Source organism: Podarcis raffonei, chromosome 12 (genome assembly GCF_027172205.1).
Source record: "Podarcis raffonei isolate rPodRaf1 chromosome 12, rPodRaf1.pri, whole genome shotgun sequence".
NCBI classification, from domain to species: domain Eukaryota; kingdom Metazoa; phylum Chordata; class Lepidosauria; order Squamata; family Lacertidae; genus Podarcis; species Podarcis raffonei.
Genome location: NC_070613.1, coordinates 43,800,517 through 43,824,171, shown reverse-complemented (window position 1 = coordinate 43,824,171; position 23,655 = coordinate 43,800,517). Strand labels below are relative to the sequence as shown.

Sequence of the window (23,655 nt, the reverse complement as noted above, 5' to 3'; positions counted from 1 at the left end):
AAAAAATCTCTCATCTCCCCCACTCTCCAATATGCAAAGCTGAAACAGTAATGCAAGTCATTCTTAATCACATTAAGTATGCCTATGCAAATGACACGGTGTCCAGAATTCAAGCCCAAGCCACTTAAATTCATGTACTTTTGTTTAAATAACAAAATTCTCTTTTTCGACAGCTTTAGATGGATGTAACTGAACATCAGGTGAGAAGGGGGGGAAAACGATGGAACAAAAATAGCTCTGTTGGACTTCCTTGCCTTCAATTCAGGTGTGTACAAAGACAGCCATCACACTTGCCTGTTCCGACTCTCAATGTGCTGCAAACTGGAATGTGTTTGAAAAGCTTACTAGGCAAGTATATTTAGAAACTGTAGCATCGCACTACGGATTCGCTTGCTTCTGGGGTTTTTGTGGGTTTTAGGGTAGGGGCTGCCCCTAGAGGCAGGGAATCTTGGGGATAGTGGATCATACTGGTACTCTGATAATAACTGTGCACTCGTGGACTATTATAACAGATGGACCTATCGTGGCAGAGTATAAACCAGTTGCAAGCAGATGTTAAAACTGCAACAGATTATTAACGTATCCAAGGCTGTTTTGTTGAGTGCTGATAAATTATTAAGAAACAAGACGATATATATATATAAAATGTATCCTCTAACTTGTATAACTAGTATCCTTCAACTTGTATACGTTTAACGTTATCTGCTACTGTTTGCTAATAATTTTCTGGAACGAATCGATCACTCTAGACTGGCTACATTTCCCCAGATGATGCACATTAACCTCCATTATTATATTCACCTCTGGTTTGATTCTGCGTAAGTTCCCCAAATTACTTTTTTGCCAGTGTTAGTTAGATCCACCTGCAATTATTGAAATCTCTTCTGTGACAACTCTGCAGCGTTGAAGACTTTTGTCTTAGCAGTGCAAATTCTATCACGTGCATCAGCCAGGGCAAGATTATTTCATTTTATAGAATTCAGTACCAAGGTTGGCAAAGCAGGCTTTTTGGAGGATGAGAGTTATCCTCATAAATGAGATTCCTCTTCCCACTCTCCCATTTCAGTATTTTGAAAAACGAAAAACAAAACACAGAGGTACATTAGATGACCTGATCCACCAAAGTCCTTCTTATGGGGCGTGCATTGGATAATTGATTAAGAAAATGTATACATCGCTTTTGGAAGGACAGATCGTGAAGCTGAGGCTCCAATACTTTGGCCACCTCATGAGAAGAGAAGACTCCCTGGAAAAGACCCTGATGTTGGGAAAGATGGAGGGCACAAGGAGAAGAGGACGACAGAGGACGAGATGGTTGGAAAGTGTCTTCGAAGCTACAAACATGAGTCTGACCAAACTGCGGGAGGCAGTGGAAGACAGGAGTGCCTGGCGTGCTCTGGTCCATGGGGTCACGAAGAGTCGGACACGACTAAACGACTAAACAACAACAATACATCGCTTTAACATTTTTGGTAGAGTCCCCCAATCCTTACCATTTGTAGAAACTTTAAAAAATCAGAATACAATACAAACAAATAAAATAATACAAATAAAGACCAGAATGCAATAAGCGCTTTGCTCCATAAATTCAAATGGCACCTAAGCAGGAGAGCACCCTGAATCATCCAAATAGGCCTAGGAGAGCAACTGAATTTTTAGAAGACATTTGGAGCCTCAGAAAGAGCTTCCTGGATTTCTTTTGGGAGAGCATTCCAGAGAGTTACACTGCAGCTGAAAAGGCCTATTTCCAGGGTGTTTCCAAACATGGCGATCTACTGGCCACCATATGGCTAGCAGGGTCCCTTCCGATTATGGTAAACGTCAGTCTGACCTACAGTTACATACTGCTGAGGATGTTTTAATGCCATTGGTGCAAAGCTTATAAACAGAACCGAGAACTATATAAAACAAACACACACAAAAACAACAAATGAGCAGACTCGTTGTACAAGTAACAGGCTGCAACCCTTTTAACGCTTGAGGTTTAATGTGGTACTTCTTGGAATGACGTTAAGTGAATTAATACTGTAAATTCCAGCTCTAAAGGAAATTACACTGCGCTTACGATCCATCCTTAAAAATAATCAAGAGCACAGTTTCCCAAGTTCCCAACAGCCAAAGCACACTTTTTTATTTGAATTAAAACCGATGATACAATTCAGAGCAAAAATGAATAATATTTACTTTGGGAGGTGTAAAGGCAAGTGCCACCCACGTTCCAAGGGGCCATGGCCTGTTTTCCAGCAGAAACTGCCGATGTTGGATATATCCTGTATCCCTTAGAAGTGGGCGGCATCTTGTAGGATACAGCCATAATGACTAGGAACCATTCATAGTCCTGTTCTCCATTATGGTTTAGTGACCATCAATCCTAATGGTGCACAGGAAGATACACTTGACGATAACTCAGCCCACCTTCCAAAACACCGTATTTTTCCGTGTATAAGACGGTGGTTTATTAAAGAATGTCAAAAATTGGGGGTCATCTTACACATGGATAGTGCGGGGGGGGGGTGATTGGTGGCAGCCACGAGCAGGACATTGTAACCGGCGATTGGGCAGGTGATTGGTGGCTGTGGCAAGGCCTGCTGGCGATTGGCTGCTGCCGCAGTAACTGGGCAGGTGATTGGCAGCTGCTGGTGGTGAGTGGGCAGATGATTGGTGGCTTTGTTGAGGCGTGCGATTGGCAGTAATTCCCCCCCCAAAAAAAAAAAAGCTCAACAACTCTGGGCAATCCCTCCCCCACTTCCTTAATTTGGAGTCCCAAAAAATAGGGGTCATCTTATACAAAGGGGTATACACATGGGAAAAATATGGTATTCACACCACCAATTTATTGTGCCCCCTCATTTGTCACTGCCAGGACACCACCTTTCTCAAACATCATATACCTCTCTGTTTTGGGGGGCATTATTCAGTCTAGAATTCTTGTGCATGTATAGGCGCATGAATGCATTGATGTGCTCTGGATATTCCAATCCTCTCTGCTCATTAACACTTACATGGCAAGGTTAAACTGAAATCTAAGGGTGGCCTCATAAGCAAGCTACAGTGCTAAGTTGGTACACAGGAAATTATTTAAATTCCTTTCCTATTGCCCCTTGCTTGTGAAATGTTTCCTCTGCTTTTTACCTTCCCATACTCCTTTCGAGCATCTGAAGCCTTAGTAGTTCACCTTAGTTGTTTCTGAAGCTTACATAATCCCATAAATGGGTAGGAGAGGGGAGATCACGTCACTCCAAGAACAAACTGTGTTCTGCAGAATTACAGTAAATCAATACACCGGCAATGATTTGTTTAGCCAAATTGCCCGACAACTACAAATGACGAACATTTGGGCAAATTATGTTTAGCGTGTAGGCAATTTGCATGACAATCCAACACACTGTTTTAAAAAAGTAATTTCTCCGGCTCAGCTGAGGTGCCTGTAAAGTCAGTTTCTAAGCAACGCTCCTGACAGGTTAAGACTTCAAACTAAGGTACGTGTTCAGAGAAGTCACAAGAGAAGGCAGGCCCTTCTCAAGAGGGAAGCAATTCAGAGAGATGATGGGAAATCACATGTCTGAATGCTCAGCACCTCACCCTGCCAGAAATATACAGAAAACGAAGAAATAAGCTAAGGAGGCCAGGGAACTATTCCCCAACACATGCTGCCCACATTTGTAATGTAACGGTTTGCAACAGGAGAGGGGTGAAACAGAAGTTAGTGACTCAGCAGTGCACACCAACTATGGATAAACCACAAGAAGCCGTGTGAATGCAGCCAGGGGAGCAGCCCCCCATACATTGTGAACTGGTTAAGTTTTAAAGAGACTTGATTTTTTTATAGGCTTTGGTTATGCAGGAATACAAATATATATATTTGAAGCAGAGGCATTTTTTATTTAAGAAAGCCATCAATAATAACACGAGATTATAAATTCCTCCTGGAAAATTATGCAATACAAGATAGTAGATGGACACACAGGACAAAGAGAGTAAAAAAGAACCTCTAGCTGGATGGGATGTGGGTGGCACTGTGGTCTAAACCACTGAGCCTCTTGGGCTTCCCGATCACAAGGTTGGCGGTTCGAATCCCTGCGACGGGGTGAGCTCCCGTTCCTCTGTCCCAGCTCCTGCCAACCTACCAGTCCAAAAGCACGCCAGTGCAAGTAGATAAATAGGAACCACTGCGGCGGGAAGATAAACGGTGTTTCTGTGCGCTCTGGTTTTCGCCACCGTGTCCTGTTGCGCCAGAAGCGGTTTAGTCATGCTGGCCACATGACTCAGAAAGCTGTCTGTGTACAAACGCCGGCTCCCTTGGCCTGAAAGCGAGATGAGCGCCACAACCCCATAGTCGCCTTTGACTGGACATAACCATCAACTTTTTACCTCTAGCTGGAGCTAGAATGAGGCGTGGTGATATGGGTGCCTCTACTGATGCACCAGAAGAACAGATTGCACCCTCTTACTCATAGGGCCTCTCACCTGCTGCTGCTGCTGCTATTGCCGCCACTGTTACTGTTACCTACTAGCCATGGAGCAGTCCGTGGTGCTCAACAGGACTTCCCAGGCCCACCCCACCCCACTCTAAGAAAGGGGTCCCTCCTCAGAGCAAGCCACTGTGGCTGAGTTGGCCACTGAGGGTGCCTGCACTGCTACTGTAAGGTGAAGGTAAAGGGACCCCCGACCATTAGGTCGACTCTGGGGTTGTGATGCTAATCTCGCTTTATTGGCCAAGGGAGCCGGCGTACAGCTTCCAGGTCATGTGGCCAGCATGACTAAGCTGCTTCTGGCGAACCAGAGCAGCGCACGGAAATGCCCTTTACCTTCCCAACGGAGTGGTACCTATTTATCTACTTGCACTTTGATGTGCTTTCGAACTGCTAGGTGGGCAGGAGCAGGGACCGAGCAATGGGAGCTCACCCCGTCATTGTGGGGATTCGAACTACCGACCTTCTGATCGGCAAGTCCTAGGCTCCGTGGTTTAACCCACAGCGCCACCCGCGTCCCGCACCACTACTGTAGCAAAACACAAAAAACTTAAGGTTCAATGTTGTTAAACTTTAAAAAGGTATTTGCTTCAGCGAGAGCAGTGCACTCTTTGTGGCCACTTGCATCCCTCGCTCTGAGGAAGGACCCTTTGCTTAGAGTAAAATGTTAAGAGGATGGCCTCAGAAATATTGTAAGTGGCAGCAGAAGAAGTAAGAGCAATGGCCGAGGGAGGGGGGCAGAGACAAGCAGGATTAGCTGGGGAAGGGAGAGAAGTGAAATCCAGCAATGCAGAAAGGCAGCAGAAGCAACGTTGCCGCAAATGGCACACAAGCGGCCCTGAAAATGGCCGACCAGTTTAGGCAAAATAAATGCAGGGTTCTTTTTTTATACATAAAGACAATAAATTGCATTTACGTGCATGAGAAGTGTAGCTTTCATCTCTTTCAGACGGATGTCACCAGCTAACAACCTATTTCAGTTAAAATTCATAGAATCATAGAATTGTATAGAGTTGGAAGGAACGCTGAGGATCATCTAATCCAGCAGTTCTCAACCTGTTGGTCCCCAGATGTTGTTGGACTACAACTCCCATCACCCCTAGCTAGCAAGGCCAGAGTCCAGGGATGATGGGAGTTGTAGTCCAACAACATCTGGGGACCCACAGGTTGAGAACAGCTGATTCTAATCCAAAGAAATGCAAGAACATGCAATTGTCCTATACGGTGGTACCTCCGGTCGCAAACGGGATCCGTTCCAGAGGTCCGGCCACATCCTGAGGAATTCACAACCAGAGGTACTGCTTCTGCGCATGCATGGTTTAGCACCTCTGCACATGCACACAGGGCACGCTTTAGCGCTTCTACACATGCGTGTGCAGCAAAACCCAGGAAAATACTTCCAGGTTTTTTGCATACGTATCCTGAAGGATACATAACTGGAGGTGAATGCAACTAGAGGTACCACGATACAGGGATTGAACCTATAACCTTCACATTATCAGCACCATGCTCTAACCAACCGACCTATCCAGCTGGGAATTATTTCTTTCAGCATGCCACATAGAATCTCACACCTTAATTTCTACTTTTTTGTTGCTCCCCCGCCCCCATTTTGGAAAGAAATGTTCTCTCTTAGCCTTTCCTTCCAAAATCGGGATGTTTCCTTGAAAAGAGTTATATAAAGAGCTACTAAAAGCACATTGGCATTATACTTTGCTTTTGAAGGCAAAGTTTTCCACTGTAATACCACCGCGCTCAAAGTTCCAGTTTGTGCAGGTCGTCTGCCAGACTGACACAATTTGGTTTGGCAAAGGAAGCCCATAACCTAAACCAACAGATACCACTCAGTCTCAAATCTGTTTCCCCATGAAAGTCCCTCACCACTACTCTACATCTCTGTATAACATTTAACAACATGGGATTGTGCAAGCTTAAAAGAGCATCAAACTGACTCACAGAGTGTGGTTAAAAGTTGCCTTTATCAAAATGAATCACATCCATTTCAGCACATGCCGAGTTACCATTTTCCCGCCCACCCAAAAAGTGTCAGTTTAAAAATAAAAATATACGAGACATGAAGTCTTTAGATTTAATTCTACCCATTGCAAATATTTTCAAATGACAAGTTGCTTGGGGGCTCTCAATAACTACTATTACTGACAATTATATTTAAACATGGAGAAATGTGCCTTTAGAGAGACTGGGGTTAGAAATCTCAGCTTCCACAAGATTAAGGATGGCAGTTCCTTTGTAGCTCACCAGTTGTTAGGAGTTATTTAATTAAAAAGGAGTGCCTAGCGTCTTTGAGAAATCAGAACCTGTTTCTGCACTCATGATTTTATGTCTCTTCGCAACAAACATACACACCTTTCTGCTTATTTAGACATAAACAAGCGTTTCAGTACATCTTTAACTGTTTGGCATTTCAAGCGGATAGTAAGCTTTTAAGGAAAACAAAACAGTGGTACCTTGGTTCTTGAATGGCTTATTTGTTGAACAAATCGGCTCCCAAATGCCACAAACCCAGAAGCAGGTGTTTCAGTTTGCGAACGCTTTTCAGAAGCCGAACGTCCAGCGCGGCTTCCGATTGGCTGCAGGACACTCCTACAGCCAACTGGAAGCCTTGCCTTGGTTTCTGAATGGTTTTGGGAGTCGAACGGACTCCCAGAATGGATCAAGTTTGAGAACAAAGGTACCACTGTACACACATATATACACATACAGTGGTACCTCGGGTTAAGTACTTAATTCGTTCCGGAGGTCCGTTCTTAACCTGAAAGTGTTCTTAACCTGAAGCACCACTTTAGCTAATGGGGCCTCCTGCTGCTGCCGCTGCGCCACCAGAGCACGATTTCTGTTCTCATCATGAAGCAAAGTTCTTAACCCGAGGTACTATTTCTGGGTTAGCAGAGTCTGTAACCTGAAGCGTCTGTAACCTGAAGTGTATGTAACCTGAGGTACCACTGTACACTTAAACAGTTGGGGGAGGAGGGAAGCTGGGGGCAAAATCCCCAACCAAACAAAATGCTTTCAAAGACCATTCACATGAGGGCAACTCACTTTGCTGGTATTGGCAAACCAGTAGTTGTTTAAATCCAGCTCTCGTCAGACCCAGCCAACATGGTCAGGGGTGATGGATGTTGCAATCCAACATCTGGGATGGGTCCCCTACCTCGGCTATAGACAAAACGCATGGCCCAATCTTATCTGAATTAAATACAGCAGAAAGTCTATGCAGGGAAATGCACGCCCCACTATAGCAGCAAGAGCACACATGCACAAGACAAGAGCCACATGAAGGGTACATCTGGATGACAGTCCAAAAGACAAAATTATTACAGGCTATTATCCAGTTGTCTGGAGGAGCAGAGGACCAGCTGGCCACAATGTTCTGCTCAGAGTTAAACACAGACAGGAAACCGCATGTCTGATACTGTAAAAATCGTTTGTCTTCCTGCCATGGCTAACCAGGCAAGCAACCCAAAGGGGCTGTTTCCATTTAAGAGGAACACTAATCCACAACAATAAAAGCGGGATGACAACGTGCCAGTTGTCTTATGGAGGGAGTGCAAGTGCTGCAAAAGGAAGTTTGGGATTTCATCTGAGCACGCTCTTAAGTAGCCAAGCTCTGCTCTGGAGGGACAAACACCCTGCGCTAAAACTGGAGAGGCTCTCTTGAATACTTCCTAGAGGAACGTTCCCTATAACATCCCAAACACCAGCCGCTGAAGGCAGCACCAAAGCTCAAAACGTCTCGAGGCTAGAGCTGGAGGGCACAACAAGGTGTATTAGTTTGGGGGCGAAAAGAAACAGGTTTTCCTTTTTGCTGGGAGGAGAGAGAAAGGGGAGAAAGAGAACCAGAGCATGAAGAAGAAGAAGAAGAAGAAGAAGAAGAAGAAGAAGAAGAAGAAGAAGAAGAAGAAGAAGAAGAAGAAGAGTAGTAGTAGTAGTACAGTGGTGCCTCGCAAGACGAACGCCTCGCAAAACGAAAAACTCGCAAGACGAAAGAGTTTTCCGTTTTTGAGTCGTTCCGCAAGACGAATTTCCCTATGGGCTTGCTTCGCAAGAAGAAAGCCCATAGGGAAATCTCCGGGGACCTCTTTTAAATGCTGGCGGTGGGGAGCAAAGCCTTTCGCCCCCCTCCCTTCAGAAGAGGTCCAGGAAGGCCGGCGGGGGCCGAAAGGCTTTGTTCCCCACTGCCAGCATTTTAAAAGCGGCCCGGGATAGCTTTCCCGCTATCCCGGACCGCTTTTAAAATGCTGGCCATCGGGAGCAAAGACTTTCGCCCACCGCCGGCCTTCACAAGAGGTCCTGGACCTCTTCTGAAGGCCGGCGGGGGGCAAAAGTCTTTGCTCCCCCCCGCCTGCCTTCCCGGGATAGCGGAGAAGCACAGCGCGTTTCTCCGCTATCCCGACGGCTTTTGAAGGCAGGCGGGGGGGGGGAGCAAAGACTTTCGCTCCAGGCGATCTTAAAATGCTGGCGGGCGGCAGCGAAGGCTTCGCTGCTGCCCGCCAGCATTTTAAGATCGCCCCGGGACAGCGGAGAAGTCTCTGCTGTCCCGGGAAGGCAGGCGGGGGGGGGAGCAAAGACTTTTGCCCCCCGCCGGCCTTCAGAAGAGGTCCAGGACCTCTTCTGAAGGCCGGCGGGGGGCAAAAGTCTTTGCTCCCCCCCCCGCCTGCCTTCAAAAGCCGTCGGGATAGCGGAGAAACGCGCTGTGCTTCTCCGCTATCCCGGGAAGGCAGGCGGGGGGGAGCAAAGACTTTTCGCTGTCCTGGGGCTTTTAAAATGCTGGCAGTCGGGAGGAAAGCCCTCCTGTCCCCGGAGCTTGCGGGGTGGGAGGTGGGGAGAAGGGCTTTTCTTCCCACCGCCAGCCTTCAGAACAGCCTTCTGAAGGCTGGCGGTGGGAAGAAAAGCCCTTGTCCCCCCCCCCAGCCTTCAGAAGAGGTCGGGGGACAGACTGTCCCCGGACCTGGTCTGAAGGCGGTTTCCATAGGAACGCATTGATTGATTTTCAATGCATTCCTATGGGAAAGCGTGCTTCGCAAGACGAAAAACTCGCAAGAAGAAAAAACTTGCAGAACGAATTAATTTCGTCTTGCGAGGCACCACTGTAGTAGTAGTAGTAGTAGTTTGGATTTGATATCCTGCTTTATCACTACCCAAAGGAGTCTCAAAGTGGCTAACATTCTCCTTTCCCTTCCTCCCCCACAACTAACACTCTGTGAGGTGAGTGGGGCTGAGAGACTTCAGAGAAATGTGACTGGCTCAAGGTTACCCAGCAGCTGCATGTGGAGGAGCGGGGACGCGAACCCGGTTCACCAGATTACGAGACTACCGCTCTTAATCACTACACCACACTGGCTCTCATGCAGAAGTAGGTGATATGGAATATGGCTGGGTGGTATCTGGTTTTCAACAACGTGATATATCACCCAACTAAACATTGCAATATATCACGATGTCTGAAATAAGGATGGAGGCATGTAGAGGCATTGGCTGGCTTCATGGTTTTCCTCACATTGTGATTTCTGCATAGTGTGCACGCACGCGCACACGCACACACACACACACCATGATTTGTGATATATTGCCAGGTCAAAAATTATGAAACCGGTATCACAATATGGACCTCAAACCAGCAATGGACAATATATCGCCCAGCCCTAGTAAGGAAGATCTCCTGGAATTGCCAGCCAAACTACAGAATACTGCTATTTCCCCCTGAACATTACATATCCAGGATGAAGACTGCCCTGGTGTTGGAAAGGCTGGTCAATTCTAATTCCTCTTGGGCCATTTCTAGATGACTACCAAACCTAAGCACACTCAAACCAACCCCTCCGTCCCAATTAAATGTAAAGCCACCGCTTTTCCTGCTCAGTTAACATCTGTTGAGTTAGGGACTGCACTCTAAACCAGGGACAGGCACCCTAAGGCCCATGGGCCGAACGCGGCCCAATCGCCTTCTCAATCCAGCCCACGGACAGTCCAGGAATCAGCGTGTTTTTACATGAGTAGAATGTGTCCTTTTATTTAAAATGCATCCCTGGGTTATTTGTGGGGCATAGGAATTCATTCATCCCCCCCCCAAAAAAATATAGTCCGGTCCACCACATGGTCTGAGGGACGGTGGACCAGCCCACAGCTGAAAAAGGTTGCTGACCCCTGCTCTAAACACATTTGTTGGTTCTCTCCTTGTGCAGGATTGAGCGTTTGAGACACTTTCATAGAGTATCAGTCTTTTAATGGTACAGGTGCATTAGATGATTGATTGACTAAAGTCTTTCCAGGAAGCAATGTAGGTTATCCTTTTCAGAGCAACAGGAACTACTCCAAGGGAGTTTTGCAAAACACAACAGCCTTACTAGAAATGAGAACACAACTTTTGGCGTATTTCTGGGGCAAATTTTGCAAGCACCGAGACAGGATATAACTCCAACAAGCCGACTGTACCGGGTTTGTGTAGTTTAAGCAGAAAACAAGTACGATCTGACTAATCTGTAAGAAGCCAGCCAAAATCTACAAGGGTGTGTTGGTTGGCTTTGGAATGCAGATCTCATAGCACTGACATATGATTAAAATTACTATTAGTCAAGTGAAACAGAGATGACTCACAGCAATAAGCACAGCCGGACTATGTGTTTCATAATTTGTTACATATTAGAAGCTATCAGTCTCTGCTGCACATATGAAAGGGAAGTGTGAGCATCTGACATGCTCTACACACAGCATACACAATAAACAGATGTAGAGAGCATGCCACAAATTTCAGCAACAAGCTTAACCCACGGAGAAAGCAAAAACAACAACTGAGGCTTACTGCAGGGATACATGGGTGGTACAATTCCCAATCCATCTGGGAGAAAATAGGAGTGGCACTGATCCCACCCATGCTAAAGAAGTAAGAAGAATGTACATTACATTTGGGGCACTGTTATGTACTGAAGTTCTCATCCTGGCCAGCAGGGGGATACTGCAGATAGTTCAGGTCCACATATGCAAATAAGGGATTGAAAGTGACGTTCAGTGATTGGATAGTTACAGAAAGTTGTTACAGTTACGTTGTACTGGAGCTCTATATAAGCAGGCTGGCTGAACCATTCAGTTCAGTTCTGCTCTGGCCTGTGAATAAACAAGAGCTGTTTGAAGAATTGCTGTGTCGTCTGATATGTTCACCCACAACTTAACAGGCACCATCAGTGAAGAGATGCTGTTTGGCTTGACAAAGTACTGCGTGTGTGCGTCCAGTTGAGAGCTTATCCATTTAGAAGTTAATTGCTTCTCCCCCACCCCTCTCAAAATGCTTAAAGCAATGTGCAAAAATAACACAAGTTACAAATAAAATAAAATCACCACTCACTTCATCATTAAAGCCAATGGGCAGCATTCAACTCCATTTTGGGGTTATCACAAGTATTAGTGCAGGCATAGGCAAACTTGGCCCTCCAGATGTTTTGGGACTACAACATCATCCCTGACCACTGGTCCTGTAAACTAGGGATGATGGGAGTTGTAGTCCCAAAACATCTGGAGGGCCGAGTTTGCCTATGCCTGGATTACTGCTACCACAAAGGGTGGTAGCCTCGTGCCATCTCCAAATCCATTCTGGAGGATTGGGGGAAAACCTAGAACAGATTTAGGGAGTGCACAGGGGCAGCAGAGGGAGAGATTGCTCTGTCAGCGCATGGAATTCCCCTTGCACAGCAGAACAATCTGTGTAGCACTACATTTAATACAACCCAACATCATAAGGTAAAGGTAAAGGGACCCCTGACCATTAGGTCCAGTCGTGGCGGACTCTGGGGTTGCGGCGCTCATCTTGCTTTATTGGCCGAGGAAGCCGGCGTACAGCTTCTGGGACATGTGGCCAGCATGACAAAGCCGCTTCTGGCAAACCAGAGCGGCACACTGGAAACGCCGTTTACCTTCCCACCACAGTGGTACCTATTTATCTACTTGCACTGGCATGCTTTCAAACTGCTAGATTGGCAGGAGCTGGGACCGAGCAATGGGAGCTCACCCCGTTGCGGGGATTCGAACCGCCGACCTTCTGATCAGCAAGCCCTAGGCTCAGTGGTTTAGACCACAGCGCCACCCGCGTCCCACAACCCAACATCATAAAAACTACTAAAAAGCACCAACCTACAGCAGTGGCAACAGTTACACCTACATCAGTTAGCTCTGAGGTTTAATACTGCATTTCAGGCTGCATAGCTCAGATGGTAGAGCACAAGGCTCTTAATCTCAAGGTCATGGGTTTGAGCCCCACGATGAGCAAAAGATTCCCAAATTGTGAGGGGTTGGACTAGATGATCCTCATGGTCCCTTCCAACTCTACAATTCTATGGCTCTCATCAGAGGTCCTCTGTGTCCCACACCACTACTGCAGTGCCACCATGAAGGCGGCCAACAAAGCCATGCAAAGGTGTTGCAAAATTCCTGTTTAATTCTCATACATTTCTATAAAGTACCTTTCAGGTGGTTTTCTTCTACAGAGATGGGGAAACAGAGACATGAATGAAATCATTAAAGTCGGCTACTAGCACATTATCTGCCTGACTGCCCTGCCAGCACCGAGATAATGCACTTCATTAAATAAGGCAGACAAGATAAAAAAAATGCAAGTTTAAAAATTTTTTGCAGACAAGATCAAAGCCAAAGCCTCCCTCAGGTACTCTCATCAAGTGTCTGTACTGGCTGTGTAAAGATAGGGGTTTACAAAATGTGAAGGAGTAAACTTATAAAACACCACTAAGCCTGGCAATCATCTGCTGTGGTTTTGTGCTGTTCAGAGGCACTGCAATAATTTATCAGCCTACCTAATGATAAAAGTGGATGACCAAAAAACTGCATCGATCTTGACTTCAGATAAGTTTTCGTTTACCTCACATTTCCTCCCTGGACCTCCGCTTCGTACTCTCTGCTAATCCGTTCATAGCGTTACGATTCACCCTTACTGAGCAGGCAAACTGCCTTGGCTTTATTCATTTCACAAAATCTATATACAGTGGTGCCTCGCAAGACGAAAAGAATCCGTTCCACGAGTCTCTTCGTCTTGCGGTTTTTTCGTCTTGCGAAGCAAGCCCATTAGCGGCTTAGCGGATTAGCGCTATTAGCGGCTTAGCGGATCAGCTGATGAGCGGCTTAGCGATCAGCTGTTAAGCGGCTTAGCGGATCAGCTGTTAAGCGGCTTAGCGGATCAGCTGATAAGCGGCTTAGCGATCAGCTGTTAAGCGGCTTAGCGGATCAGCTGTTAAGCGGCTTAGCGGATCAGCTGTTAAGCGGCTTAGCGGATCAGCTGTTAAGCGGCTTAGCGATCAGCTGTTAAGCGGCTTAGCGATCAGCTGTTAGGCGGCTTAGCTGTTAAGCGGCTTAGCGGATCAGCTGATAAGCGGCTTAGCGATCAGCTGTTAAGCGGCTTGGCGGCTTAGCGGATCAGCTGATAAGCGGCTTAGCGGCTTGGGAAAAAGGGGGGGGAACCCCGCAGGAACTCGCAAGACATTTTCGTCTTGCGAAGCAAGCCCATAGGAAATTCGTCTTGCGAAGCACCTCCAAAACGGAAAACCCTTTCGTCTAGCGGGTTTTCCGTCTTGCGAGGCGTTCGTCTTGCGGGCCACCACTGTCCCGCTGGATTGTTTAAGAAAACACACCCTCAAAGTGGTTTACACATATAATAGAACGATAAAATTATTAGCAATTTCGGCTTGGCGTTGACATCTCGTTCCTTATCTTCTGTAGGTGGGGAACCTGCAGCCTGTGGGCCAAATTTGGCCCAACAGGGCTCCTAATCTGGCCTATGAGGCCGTTCTATGCAAGTCATTCCCAGTAGTCCCACACCGGATGCGACGTCAGGGACTCACGCGGCTACAAAGCACGACTGAGGAGGCCGGCGGCATGTGATGTGCTCACGTCATGTACACAAGCCACGCGGAGTGCAACATGTCGCATGGCATGTGGTGCAAGCATGTGGTGCCCACATCACACAGCAACACTAACACTGCAGACCTTAAAGTGACAAAATAGCTCCTCAATTCTGATTCCTCCTGAAACACCTCTGGCCTTTTCTACCATGACAAAGGTTAGGATGTTTCACAACAGGAAATTCTATTATGAGAGGATATCCTAAAAAGAACACACACACCCCACAAACACCACACCCGACAGCGTAACGGGAAGGGGGTAAGGGGAGGAAAGCAAATTAAAAGAGCAATGCATATTCAAAACGAAACCTTTACACACACACATAAAGGCTTACCTGAAAAAATAAGCTCGTTGTTGCATTCTTCCTCTTTGCAGGAGCACATGAACAGCAAACCACCATCTCCCTTCATCTCTTTCATTATACATTTATCCGACTTGTGGTCACTCAAAATGTGCCCGTGCAGCTTTTGTGCGGGATTATGACATATTGTTTCCAAGGTTATGTTTTCATCATTCTTCCTCCTGTAAAAGAACAGGATTTTTTAAACAGCAGCAGCAGAAATAATCAAAACAATGGCAACATGAAACTGAAGGTAGAGGCCTGGCATTCAAGGTAAAGCTAGCCAGTTGTCGAGTCTCATATAAACTTTGACAATATCGCAGCTACAACTTCTCCATAACTTATGCTGGGTTAGTTTTGGTGCCGCTGCTTGGGGGCAAATGGTTCGAAATGCATCTTTCCAGAGTGACAGTGCTATCCTTCACCAGAGTGAACTTAATTCTTTCCAAGATTCGTCAGCATGGAGTTTTGTGCCTGTAAGTCATCTTGGGAACCAATTTGGATGAAAGGTGAGGCACAAGGAAGAAGAAAAACAACGAAAACAAAAATGCCCTGCATTCCGCCTGTTCATCGCATAATTCAAACTTGTACAACATGTGTCCCACTAAGATAAATGCCATGTACTGAGGTCTACGTGATGTTTGCCCTCTCTCTTTCTTTTGCAATCTCAGACAGGTGTTCTAGGGAGCCTTGTCTAGTGGTTTTGTCCAACATGATGGACCATGGCTGATATAACCTAGAGATGCAAAAATCCCTAGGGTGTACATCTCAGATGTGCCCAACATCAGCCTGACATATGAAGCTGGCCAACTAGCAACAGGACCACAGTTCAAGGTAACTTGCAGCTGATTTTTAAGACAGTGAAAGCCAACTGCCCGATGGGAATACAGAAATTTCAGAGGTGGCAGTCCCTGGGTCTGCACAAATGGTTGCAAAGTTGCTCCAGACACAGGGGGCAACATTTTATGACCCGCGAAACCAACCACTAGTACAACGGATTTTGTGATATCATAGGATTCATGCAGGGATGTAAGAAGACATCCCTGTTTCCGTTCTGCTGCAGTTCAGCTTCCAGCAAATCCAATATTCTCCCCCATCTTGTTGTCCACTGTGGTGGAATTTACGTCCTTAATTATCAGTATGTTATTCTACACCAGTCATGCCAATGCAAAGGAAACACAACACAAACTGGAGTGTGTGTGTTTGTGTGTGTTGTCAATTATATATTGTTTGCAGACAGAAAACGGCAGTAGTAAATGCCAATCATATTCATTTAATTGATTTCTCTTGCAGAGATGGGACCATTGAGCGAGCAGTGGCAATTTCCTCTCCCATTTCTGTTGGAATTCTCTGGCATCCCCGGATATAGGTGTTTGCAAGATATAGATGATCATTGTTTCATCCTTCTCCTATTCTTCAGGAAGAATAAACCAACCTAGTTTATTTATAGCATCTGATGTCTCTGCATCTGTGTGTTTGAACTTTCAGGAGGAAGTCTGGCACTCCTCCAACAGTGCCATACCCTAGGACCAAACCTTTCTTCCGAATAGGATAAACAGGCTCTGGAAGAACCAATACCATTTCCAAAGCCTCACCCCTTCCTCCCTGCTTCCTATGCAAAGGCGAACACTATAGCAGTGGCTAGGCTTTTCCCCATTGGGGCTTCTGCCAGCTACAGAGCATGGCAAAGGCAACATCAAGTGGTTAGCTGTACAGTGGTACCTCAGGTTAAGTACTTAATTCGTTTTGGAGTTCCGTACTTAACCTGAAACTGTTCTTAACCTGAAGCACCATTTTAGCTACTGGGGCCTCCTGCTGCTGCTGCGCCGCCGGAGCCCGATTTCTGTTCTCATCTTGAAGCAAAGTTCTTAACCTGAAGCACTATTTCTGGGTTAGCCGAGTCTGTAACCTGAAGCGTATGTAACCTGAAACCTGAGGTACCACTGTATTCTTCGTGGGAAGTCAGGAAGGTACCTGGTCTTCAAGTAACTTCCCAATCTGTCTTTCCTCGCACTGCTGGATTTACATATAAGCTAAACAAGCTACCATTCTCTTGGGGGGCCCCGAAAAAATTAAAGGAGGAAAAAAACTGGACGTATATTTCCAAAATATAAGATAAAAAACAAATAAAATAAAACCTACATACAGCAACAGTGTTTTGTGTTGTGTAGGCTCCTATGATGTAAGTAATGGGCCCCGCCTGCTAGCCTGCTCCCTAAAACATCGTTGGTTTGCTCGTTTCAATATATAGGGTGCCTACATTCTGCACGGACTGACTGCATGGCAACATGTGCAAATGGCTTTAGATACCTATGAGGTCCATAAATGACCATATAGCATATATTCAACACAAAAAACAGCAACAATTTGTTGTTGACAAAGGACAGCTGGACATATAAAGGTAAAGGGTAAAGGAACCCCTGACTATTAGGTCCAGTCATGGTTGCGGCGCTCATCTCGCTTTATTGGCCGAGGGAGCCAGCGTACAGCTTCCAGGTCATGTGGCCAGCATGACAAAGCCGCCTCTGGCGAACCAGAGCAGCGCACGGAAACGCTGTTTACCTTCCCGCTGGAGCGGTACCTATTTATCTGCTTGCACTTTGAGGTGCTTTCGAACTGCTAGGTTGGCAGGAGCAGGGACTGAGGAACGGGAGCTCACCCCATTGCGGGGATTCAAACTGCCAACCTTCTGATTGGCAAGTCCTAGGCTCAGTGGTTTAACCCACAGCGCCACCCGCGTCCCATAGCTGGACATATAAAGGGCCCCATTACCTTCAGGAGCTTAGGGCCTCACCAAACCTAAATCCGGCCCTGGCTAGAATCCAGAATGGTTGGGTGCTGTAACACTGTGATGGGTCTCTTGTTGCAAGTCACAGCATTGACAGGTAACACTTCTCCAAGCCCCTCTTTTTTGTGTACCAGTAGCCATGCACTGGAACTGTCCATTCTCCTTACAAGTTGTAAGGCAGGGTAAAAATCAGATCCAGCAAAATTTGAACTTACATGTGTTTGTATGCACACACACCCCCACCACAAATGCCCAATAAATCAAAATAAATTGGTATACTGCAGTTTGTTCTTTCCTTTGGCTTGTGAAGGCAGGTTTTCAGGCAGCTTGTATTTTATATATAATTTTGCACAGCTGGATGTGTAACTTTGTTCCAATATTTCCAATGCTGACATTCTATAGCATGTTATCAAGGACAGAATTATATATTTTAGAAAGGAATTTAAATATAAAGAAGGATCTGGCACCTTTGAAGAATGACACTCCATCGCTGAAACGGTGATTGGTACAGTGCTCATTTTTAATCTTGTATCCTTTTGGAAAATTATCATGCTGCCGATCTTTTATGTTAGTATAATATAGATGTTGCCAGTATGTATCTTAGTTTGTACAGATTTTGCACATGTACCAGACATCTTCTTTGACTAGACACAAAGGTATAAGGTAAAGGACCCCTGGACGGTGAAGTCCAGTCAAAGACAACTATGGGGTTGCGGCGCTCATCTGGCTTTCAGGCCGAGGGAGCCAGCATTTGTCCACAGACAGCTTTTCGGGTCATGTGGCCAGCAGGACTAAACTACTTCTGGCGCACAGAACACCGTGATGGAAACCAGAGCGCATGAAAACGCCATTTACCTTCCCACCGCAGCAGTACCTATTTATCTACTTGCACTGGTGCGCTTTTGAACCACTAGGTTGGCAGGAGCTGGACAGAGCAACGGGAGCTCACTCCGTCATGGGGATTCTGACCTGCTGATCAGCAAGCTCAAGAGGATCAGTGGTTCAGACCATAGTGCCACCCGCGTCCCTACTAGACACAAACGCAGTGTCAGCAGAGTAATGTCATCACTTTTATCTATGTAGGACCTGGTAAAGTTTACTATTAGGGAACATCTTGTGATGTGATTCCATGACCTATCCAGGTTAGAAACATCAGATTGCAGTTTTGACAGATTTCACAACTCCATTGAGGTGTGTGCCTGAAATCAAGAGTCACCACTCCATTCCAGGGAATTCTGATACTCTCAAAGCAAGAATAATTCATAAGACTATAAGAAGAGCCTGCTGGATCAGAACAAGGTCCCATCTAACCCAGAATCCTGTTTTCACAGGGGCCAACAAGATACCCCAATCTCTTTTGAGACAAGGAAAATCAAAAGCTTGGCAAGCGTAGCATTTTCGTTAGTACTAGAATGCAAGTATATCACTACTAACCTTGCACATTCTTATTTTGGAATGAAGAATCACGGGCTAAGGCTATATGCATATAATACTTTACTGAGAACCAAAATAATGATTAGTTGCCATCCGTCACTAGACCTTTTGACCAAGTATCAAATTACAAACACATATATTACGGATCCAACGCTATTTGAATGGTGGAAACATGGAATTGAAGAAAGCCCTGACTTCGCAAGTTCTGAACAACATTTAACTTATACTTTTGCAGGTTAAGAAAACTACAGACCAAATGCACATGCTTGTATTTAGCCAGAGTGAACTTACCAGACAGCAGCACAAACTTCATTCTTATCCGCACATATAGAAGTGATGTTACAGCCACTCATGCAATGGCCCTCATTCGTGCAGCTGGTTGGTATTACGTCACAAAACTTGCAAAGTGCTGCCATTTTGAATTTACCATCAAGCATTTTGGAGAAATGATCATCAGCTGTGGACAAGAAAAGAATGCTTTATTTAACGTGACAAATTTACATTTGTTCCAAACATTTACTTTGTTCCTACATACAAACCAGGTAGGGAAGCAAAGCTTTCCTGAAGTAAATTGGGGTTGCTTTTTCAAGATAAACGGTGATAACTGAGCATAGCTATTCATTTTCATTCATTTATTGACTTTATATACCGCCCTATACCCGGGACGCGGGTGGCACTGTGGGTTAAACAACAGAGCCTAGGACTTGCCGATCAGAAGGTCAGTGGTTTGAATCCCCGCAACGGGGTGAGCTCCCGTTGCTCGGTCCCTGTTCCTGCCAACCTAGCAGTTCAAAAGCACGTCAAAGTGCAAGTAGATAAATAGGAACCGCTCTGGCGGGAAGATAAACAGCGTTTCTGTGTGCTGCTCTGGTTTGCCAGAAGCGGCTTGCCTGGCGTCTAAAGGTATCTAATGAAGGCATCAGGCGAACTTCCCTGGGGAGAACATTCCACAGACGGGGAGCCACTGCAGAGAAGGCACGTTCTCGTCTTGCCACCCTCCAGACCTCTCAAGGGGGAGGCACATGAAGGAGGGCCTCAAAAGATGATTTCAGGGTCCGCATAGGTTCATATGGAAAGAGGCAGTCCTTGAGGTTTGCAGTCCTGAGCCATTTAGTTGTGCTTGATAACACAACTAATGCCACCCAGAGATCTACAAACATTGGGTCAGACTTTAAGGGCAATATCCAACATTAATCATACACAGAGCAGATCCACTGATGTTTAGGTCCATTAATTTCAATGGGTCTTTTTGAGTATAATACATTTGAATACAATCCTTAGAAATGAAATAACTCTTCACAATATCCATCTTAAGTCACCAGGAGTAAATCACCCTTCTGAAAGTCAAAATCACATACTGTCTTGTGGCACCTTGAAGGCTAACCATTTTATTATGGCATAACCTTTAATCAACATACCTCAGGCAAAACTTTTTTAAAAAATAAAATAAAATACTAAACAAAAACTAAAATAAGCTGCAGAGCTTTCTCTAGCAAGGCGGTGGCCTTGGAACATATATCTAAAAAAAAAATATCTATAACCTTTAGTGGACAAAAGTCAATTTTATCAGATTCGTGAAATGTAATCCTTCATTGCAGGTATAAAGGGAGGGAGGGAGAAGCCGTTCCAAATTTGATCAGCAGAGAAACAAGCAATTTAACACTGTTTTCAGAGCAAAGGGATACATCAAGAAACTGATCTTTATCACAAGCAATTCCTTAAAGTATTGCAAGCGGGAAGTAGAAGCAAGCATTGATCATCATAGGTCTGCTTGCTTACCAACTCTACCCGTTTGGAAGGCAGGTTACAATCATTAGCACTTATCTAACCCACCCCCCACCTCTCCAAACACACTTTTGAATGTTATTGATCACTAATTAGAGTGGCTGGGGAAACCCTGCCAGATGGGCGGGGTATAAAAAATAAGTTATTATTATTATTATTATTTCTTCTCAGAAGGTTATCAAAGGCTAACACCCATATACATCATCATCAATCTTTATTACGGTCCAGAGACCCAACAAATCATTACAAAACAATACATCCAGCCTACCTCCAGGTTAAACAAGCATTTTGTTTAGAATATAGGGCTCATTTGATCTTGCAACCACCGATAAAGACTTTGCCACTGCTAATGTTCTAACATTTGTCCGGTCTTCCAGTAGGAACCTGACGTAGTGAGCCTCTGATTTTCCTGGGAAAGGTACCAGCAAGGGTAGTATCAGTTCAGCCCTGGCTTGCTCATATTTTGCACAATGCAACAAAATATGTTTTATGGAATCGATGTCTTGAGCACACGAGCAAAGTCTGTCCTGGTAGGGAACTCCAACACCCATATACAACTGAGGCTTCCTGAACAATATGATTGGCTGAGAACATGGCACTTGAGGACCTTCTGCAATCTTCTATTGCCCAGCCTCTTTTGTTTTGGTTTATCCAGACAAAAACAATTGCATGAGCTACGTGTCACTCTAATTAATCCACAAAGCTTCTCAAGAAGATGGTTGTCCAGCAGTGTTTCCACATGCCCATCGACTTCACATGGAGGGGAAGAAGATGGAAGGCACAAGAGCCTTCCAAAATGTGGTAGAACAATGGCTGCATTCTGAAGGATTTGTTTTGAGGACAGCGAGTGCGAGTATAAACCACTTCCGGGTTTATACAAAAGCTGGGTCTGTGTTCACGCCATACAGCAGGAGTTCAAAAAGTTCCAACACTGCTATAGTGATTAAACAGCCATCATGCAAGTGCATAGATTTGATGGAGACTCTGAGCAAATCAGACCCTCCAAGTGTCCTATTTTCCAGGGACAGTCCCAGATTTACAGAAGCTGTCCCTAGTTTCTGATCTGATCCCAGAATGTCCCACTTTTCCTTAGGATGTACCTATTTTTACTGGAGAAATGTTAGAGGGCATGGAGCTATCTGACCCCAGAGCCAAGGAGATAAGTAACTATACAACCTAGAAGATATCTGAAGGCAGCCATGCTTAGGGAAGTTTCTTAATGTTTAATGTTTTATTATGTTTTATGTATGTTGTAAGCTGCTCAGAGTGGCTGGGGCAACCCAGTCAGAAGGGCGGGGTATAAATGTTGTTGTTGTTGTTGTTGTTGTTGTTGAATAGGATGTACCTATTTTAATCAGCGAAATGTTGGAGGGTATGAGATGTGGCAGGTTTTCCATTATGGTGCAATATTAAAAATTCACAGCACCTTCCAGCAAAATGATTGCATAATGAAGGAGTATTTTTTTTTTTAAAAAAAAGTCACTAGCTACTGGGGAAAAATGTTTTTCTCTTATGCTTAAGTCGTTATGACCTCATATACTTCAGCATGAATAAATTCTTCAGAATGACCAAGTACAAAAAGGTCACCTGGAGGTTAAAGCCACAGATCATGAGGCAATTTGAGGATTACCAAGTCTGTTTTTATCTGGTAATGTTAATGCAGAGGATTTGTGAATGGGAGGGAGGTGATCGACCCTTTCTTCTCCCCAAAGATTCTTTCTTAACAACACCTTTCTCCATTTCTCCCCATCCAGGATCCAAAACAGTGTTATAAGAATTTTAAGGTCATATATATATATATATATATATATATATATATATATATATATATGTATATATTCATAAATATACCAAGCAAACACATACAAATATGTAAACCACATGTCTGAAACCCACAGAAAAGTCCTGAAACCATTTTCTCTCTCCCAAAAAGACCTCAAATATTTCTCTGCAAGATCAAAGGAAATGGGAAATCTCCCCATTGTCTCTGTGCTCACAAATACTGCCTTAAGGGCACATTTAAGGTGTGAATGGGACTCGGGTGGCGCTGTGGGTTAAACCACAGAGCCTAGGGCTTGCCGATCAGAAGGTCGGCGGTTCGAATCCGAGACGGGATGAGCTCCCGTTGCTCGGTCCCTGCTCCTGCCAACCTAGCAGTTCGAAAGCACACCAGTGCAAGTAGATAAATAGGTACGCTGCTCTGGTTTGCCAGAAGCAGCTTAGTCATGCTGGCCACATGACCCAGAAACTGTACGCCGGCTCCCTCGGCCAATAAAGCGAGATGAGCGCCGCAACCACAGAGTCGTCCGCGACTGGACCTAACGGTCAGGGGTCCCTTTACCTTTACTAAGGTGTGAATAGGGTGAGCCTGTGACCTGGATTCAGGAATTAGGTAGTTATAACAACAACAGAGTGGCCAAAACCCAGATAATTCAATCAGGTAAACGGCAGACAGGAGATAAACAACACACTCAGGATTCTGTTTGAGACTGCCCCCTGTGATATATGTATGATGTATTGGGGGAGGTGGTCCTGGGCTACACCCCTTCTGTGATGTACATATGATGTTTCTGGAGTTTGAGGGTGGGCAGTTTCAAAGTCTATATAAGGGCAGGCACACCTTTGTTCTGGGTCCCTCGCCCCCTCCTCTGTGTGGTGGGGGGGGAGCACCCTGTTGCAACAGCTTTAATAAAGATCAGGCTTACTAGCTGCTTTGCTTCTCAATATTCTCTGGTTGGTCTCTGTTATTTTCTCCTACCGATAGAGAATCTACAAAAGGACTCCGTATGGGCTCTTGGGTACCCCATAAGGGAAAAGGAGCAGTTTTTTTCTCATAACAACAGGATTCAAGGCCTTTGGCAGGCGAACTGGCCTTGCAGAGTGGGCACCCCCTCACCTTAGAAACATTGCAAATG

General features: G+C 45.3%; 1 protein-coding gene across 1 annotated transcript in view; it reads right to left on the bottom strand.

Annotated features, from left to right (window-relative positions):
• Nucleotides 1-23,655, bottom strand: part of TGFBR2 (transforming growth factor beta receptor 2) — a 70,534-nt gene that overhangs the window by 25,952 nt on the left and 20,927 nt on the right. Inside the window, exons 2-3 of the mRNA XM_053359498.1 lie at nt 19,247-19,412; nt 14,728-14,915 (exon numbers count right to left, since the gene is read on the bottom strand). Of these exons, the coding sequence (XP_053215473.1) occupies nt 14,728-14,915; nt 19,247-19,412 (354 nt within the window). The remainder of the gene's footprint in view (nt 1-14,727; nt 14,916-19,246; nt 19,413-23,655) is intronic.